Source organism: Lithobates pipiens, unplaced genomic scaffold (assembly GCF_037356315.1).
Source record: "Lithobates pipiens isolate NorthernLeopardFrog02 unplaced genomic scaffold, aLitPip1_a1.2 Scaffold_23, whole genome shotgun sequence".
In the NCBI taxonomy this organism is placed as follows: domain Eukaryota; kingdom Metazoa; phylum Chordata; class Amphibia; order Anura; family Ranidae; genus Lithobates; species Lithobates pipiens.
Genome location: NW_027507785.1, coordinates 53506580 through 53512579, shown reverse-complemented (window position 1 = coordinate 53512579; position 6000 = coordinate 53506580). Strand labels below are relative to the sequence as shown.

Sequence of the window (6000 nt, the reverse complement as noted above, 5' to 3'; positions counted from 1 at the left end):
GGAAAATAATTGTGGCCACACAAAATATTGACACTTTGGGCCCAATTTGGACATTTCCACTTAGGGGTGTACTCACTTTTGTTGCCAGCGGTTTAGACATTAATGGCTGTGTGTTGAGTTATTTTGAGAGGACAGCAAATTTACACTGTTATACAAGCTGTACACTCACTACTTTACATTGCAGCGGGGGGGGGGGGGGAGGAGCACTGACCAAGCTGTACTTTCCCAATTACACTGGAGGTCACAGAGCAGAATGTGCCATTAGGATCACAATACTGACTGAGCAGAACAAAAAAAAAAAAAAAAAAAAAGGTTAAAAAAAAAAAAAACGGTAAGGGGAGTCACCTCATGTGGATATTGGGAAAGAAGCGGTACATGTAGATGTGTCCATAACTCCGCAGCTCATCCACAAATTCCGGAGCCAAAATCCCATGATGTTCCGGGGGGAAATATCGTAAGGCGTTCTCCAGGGCGAGCTAAATGGTGAACAAACAGCAATATTAAAAACAGAGCAATAAACACCAACAATGATACATCTGCGTGCTCTGAAGGACTTCTGTTTACTAGCTGTATCCAACATGATAATTCTAGAATACTTTAGCCCAAAAAGGTAAATAGATGGCAAAAAAAAAAAAAATTTATAATAAAAAAATAATAATAAATAATGCTGCTTTAAGTTGGTGCCATGACCGCTGTGAATAACGGTTTTCTTTTAAGTTGGTGCCATGACCGCTCCCCTAGGTTTCCTGTTCCAGGGTGGCTCCTTTCTCTAACAACATCCTATGGAATCACCTTTGTTTGCAGAGACTAGAGTGGTGTCTCCCTACACTGTGTGCATCAATAGAAACACACAGCCGCATAGCTGAGGATGGCAAGGCATTCCCCTTCACAGACTGGCTGAAGACTGCACTGTTCACCCTTTCCTGAAGTTCAGGGAAGCAGCACAGACACTAGGATCATTGAAAGTTGTAAACTGCAAGTGCTGGGTAAGGATTTTAACAAATAGTTTACTGGGGAGTGTCTCTCCCCCCCCCCCCCCCCCCACAAAAATATAAAGTGAGAGTTTAAATAACACTTTAACCCCTTGCTGCTCACCCCCTTCCCCATAAGTATTTGGGCTGGGGGAGAATCAGAGAATGACGATTTTGCACCCGGAACAAAAAAAAAAAAATAAAAAAAAAAATAATGATGTTTATTGGTGGCGGTGAAGACACGGAGAACATCTTATAGATAGGAATTTACCAACTGTGATAAGATGTTGTCCCATTGATCGGATCCTCATGGAACACTGAGCAGCTGTTACACAAGAGCTGACAATCATTAACCTGATGTGCGAGGAGAACCTTGTCTGCACTACAGGAATTGCAACCTGAAGAATGTTTCAGAACAAAAAATAAATCCGGTTGCACTAATCCTGCATTCACGTGCCATCGTAAGAGTAAATAGAAGGTTGGGAAATTGTATTTGAATGATCTACAATACCGTTACCCCAACCTGCGTATGGCCCTTGGCACTCCCTGTGCGGCCCCTGCAGGCACTAATCTGTTCATTTCCCCCATTATAGCAGGGATCTCTAGCAGTCTTGTGTCTCCAGTCTATGCCCATCTCCCGCACAGTGCCCATCTCTTGTTTGCAATCTCTGACCACCTCTTGTATCATGCTTCTAGTCTCACTATATCCCGTTTTGTGTCTGTCATCTCTGATAATGAATAGTCACTGAATTTTAGGTGCCACCTTTTGGTGAGGTTGGGTGGCAACACTTGAGGTCTCCCCCAACCCCTCCCCCCCCTCCCCCCATTATCGAGAAATTTGACCAACACTGCTCTACAAAATTTGGAGGATCAGATAGCAATATTTTCTGATTGAGCCCCAAGTTTGAAGGGCTTCAAAATCAAAACTTTATTCCCCCATCAGAACATTCACACCCCAATGCACCATTGGCAGGGCTTTGCCCCCCCCCCCCCAGCAGGAACGCGGGGGAAACGCAGTTCCGGCACTGAATGTATGTAATGGTAAGGAGTGCTGGGGTGTGCTGCATGGTCTATTGAAGCTGGGGGAATCTATTCTAGATGGAGGGGGATCTATTTTTTTGCAGGGGAGGGGAGGGGTCCATTTTTGATGGGAAAGATCTACTGTTGAGGGATGAGTCTATTGTTGCTGGAGGGGGGGGGCTCTATTGTTTCTTGCTATAGTGGACCTATTTGAACTGCTTTTTCTATTATCAACACATTCCATACAAAATTACTGCTCAGCACAAAATATTTGGTTCTGTATTCTCTAAAAAGGGAAGTATGGGAGGTGGGTAGGGGGTGGAAACAAGAAACAGTGCTCGGAGGTGGGTAGGGGCAGAGGAAAAGGAGGAGTTCCTGCACCTTTTCTCTGAAAAAAAAAAAAAAAAAGCCCTGACCATCAGTCGAACAACAGTCTGATCCATTGCCTTTGGAAAGAGGTTAGTAGAAGCCTCCACAACTTTTTAGAAGGCGGGTGTAAAAGCTACAAACATTCACTGCCATCAATGAGTAGTCACATGACTAATGCCTCATGGGCATAGCACTACAGATAATGGGTACGTGCACGCGCCCTCCCTTCTGTCCATCTATGCCTAGACTAAATACACGCATTATAAGAATATCAGATGAATGACCGTCCGTTTTTTTGCATGTTGGTCTCAATAGGTTACTAAAGTTACAAATTCTTGCAGGACAGAATTCAACTTCGGAAATGTAATCTTTTGTTTCAGAGCATGAGTGGTGTTGATCACACTTTTTTTCCCCCCATACAAAACCACTACATGAATTAAAAAATAAAATCATTTGTTCTGGTATCTCATGAGAAAAAAAAAAAAAATATTTAAGCATACACAATAATATATATATATATATATATATATATATATATATATATATATATATATACACACACACACACACATTTATTTTTTAATGTGGGGGGGGGGGAAGTATTTGTTACTTAAAAAAAAAAAAAAAATTTTTATATATGTAAAAGTTTTTTTTTTTTTAAAGTAACAAATACTTTCCCCCCCACATTAAAAAAAAAATAAATGAAATAATATATATATATATATATATATATATATATATACACACACACATATATACACACACACACAAAATAAAACCACCACCAGACCAGCATTACTTTTGGTCATCACAGAACACCCCAAAAACATGCAAAGAGCATTCATATCTATGCGATGTAGTGGGCCCAGACGTAGATTTTGCAAATCAAAACAATAAACACACACTATGCAATCTACCATCAAGCATGAGTACAAGGGCCTGCTTGATTGGATAAAAAAAAATATATATTTTCTGCTTGGGCGCTATTCCTGTTTGCAAAATTTGCCAGTATAATTGCCAGAGTCGCTTCAGCCAAAGAGAACCGATTGTTCAGGATAAGGCCCCTTTCACACAGGCAGATCGTTCAGGTCCGCCCGTCAGGTTTTTTTTGTTTTTTTAAAGCAGACCTGAACAGATGCTCCATGCAGGTCTATGGAGCGACGAATGTCAGCAGTTACCATGTCCGCTGACATCCGATCCGCTAAAATCGGACATATGGCGATACGGACACATCCATCCAGGCGGATCGGGCGAGATCTGATGAAAACAGACATGCTGTCCGTTTTCGTCCGATCCCTCCATAGGAAATCGGCGGCGCTCCGACAAGCCCCTCCCCGCACAGTGAGCGGAGACGGACTTGTCATCCGCCAGCTCAGCAGAGATCAACGGAGCTGACAGACAGCTGAGCGGATCCGCCTCGTGGGAATGAGGCCTAAGGCCCCTTTCACACGTGACGGATCAGTAATGATCCGCCCCTGATGATCCGCTCGCTCAGCAGGGGATCCCTCCGTTGTCCCCGCTGAGCCGGCGGCGGACAGGGCGGTCTCCGCACACTGTGCGGGGACCGCCCTGTCAGCTCTCCGCTCTCCTCTATGGGGGAATCGGATGAACACAGACCGTCTGTCCGTGTTCATCCGATCCGCTCTGCAGACGGATAGAAAAATAGAATTTTCCTCCGTCTGCAGAATCGGACAGTAGCGGAGGCGGACGATATCGGGTGTCTGCGGATGTTCATCCGCAGACACCCGCTATCCCATAGGGATGAATGTATGTCCGTATTTTATCTGCAAACGGATGGATGAAATACGGACATATCATCCGCATGTGTGAAAGGGGCCTAAATAGGCAGAGCGCTTTAAAAATAAATACATCTAAAAAGTAGCAATTTGGACTTTTTTTGGCTCCCTTGTAATTTTTGCATCATCTCCTAGAAGTTCCCTGCAGCCTCCCATACACCTACCTTCTCCTCCTGGGCTGACAGCTGGGGTGTGCGGATGGGAGCGTGGGGTACCCCATCATCCCTCCCCCGGTTTTGGGGTAGGGGGTGGAGGGGCAGCCCAGCACAAAGTTCCTGCAGACTAATCATTAGGGAAGAAGAAGCAGCAGACGGGTCAGCTGAACACACACAAGTGTGACCCTGGGTGCCTATCAGGTGAAAAGTCCACACCCACTATGGATCTGCCTCCTGATTGGTCGGTGCAGCTTCCCAAATTAATGTGTTACCTGACCTAACATTGCACAGACACAGGGAGCTTCCTGTGATTAAAGGGCCAGGCAGCCTCAAAGGCAAGTTGGGCTTGTGAAAGAATGATTGGGGTGGTTATCGGCATTGGAAGGGTCAGTACCTGGGTGACAGTGCAGTCACCACCCTGCCATCGTCAGTCCAACCAAAAAAAGTGATATTTTAGATGTAGGTGGAGGGGTCTCAAGCTGTTGCAGAACTACAAGTTCCATCATGCCTCTGCCTGTGGGAGTCGTCATGTTTGTAACTGTCAGCCTGGCAATGCCTCATGGGACTTGCCGCAACAGCCGCAGAGCCGCCAGTTTGACACTTGTGGGGGTTGTGCCAGTGAGATCTCCCTATAATCTGTCATCTATTTCTTACAAAATAATTTCCTACTATGTTTTCCTACCTGCTCCTTGAGCTCCCAAAACTCTCCCCTCCCCCCCTCATTTTCACTTTGTTTGCGCCACCAAGCAGTGCGCTGCTCCTATACTCAACTCCAGTCCTCAAGATTCCAAGTCATGTTTTCAGGCTTTCCATTATTTTGCACAGGTGATTTGATCAGTTTCACCATACCTCCCAACATTCTTAGACAAGAATGAGGGGCACCTACTAACAAACGTATGTAGGCATAGGACACGCCCCCCCTGCCACACCCCCTTAACCACTTGCTTGCTGGGCAATTAAAACCCCCCCTCCTGTCCAGACCAATTTTCAGCTTTCAGCACTGATGCATTTTGAATTACAATTGCGCGGTCATTCTACATTGTACCCAAATTACATTTTTATAATTTTTTTCCCCAAAAATAGAGATTTCTTTTGGTGGTATTTGATCACCTCTGCGGTTTTTATTTTTTGTTATAAAAAAATTAAAAATACAGATTTAAAAAAATATATATATATATTTATATTTTGCTATAAAATTTTGCAAACAGGTCATTTCCTTCATTGATGTACGCTGATGAGGTGGCACTGATGGGCAACGATAGGTGGCAGTGATGGGCACTGATGGGTGGCAATAATGGGCACTGATCGATTACACTGATAGGCAGCACTGCTAGGTGGCACTGATTGGCACCACTGGTGGGCATTAATAGGGGGCGCTTGTGGGCATTGATAGGTGGCACTCATGGGCATTGATAGGTGGCACTGGTGGGTACTGGCAGGTGGCAATGGCAGGGGGTAATGAGTGGGCACAGATGAGGCACACTTCTCTGTACACAAATCCCATATTCCATAGTCCATCTCAGGAGTGAGCAAGAGAAGGTGGCCATTCTTGTCAGTGGCGGCCCATCTATTAGGGGACGCACCCCCCCCCCCCATCCACGTGCCCTGCCTCTAATCTACATGCGGGGCGCCGGATGCATGGATTCCAATGGGGGCTTTTTATTTTTTACGTGATTAGAGCCAGAAGCT

At 45.0% G+C, this 6000-nt stretch overlaps 1 protein-coding gene across 1 annotated transcript in view; it reads right to left on the bottom strand.

The window, feature by feature from the left end:
• The window catches only part of UROC1 (urocanate hydratase 1), a 31639-nt gene extending 27138 nt beyond the window's left edge, over positions 1-4501 (bottom strand). Inside the window, 2 exon segments of the mRNA XM_077451626.1 lie at positions 331-476; positions 4321-4501. Coding sequence (XP_077307752.1) covers positions 331-476; positions 4321-4446 — 272 coding nt within the window. The 5' untranslated portion in view covers positions 4447-4501.
• Positions 4502-6000: the final 1499 nt, after the last annotated feature.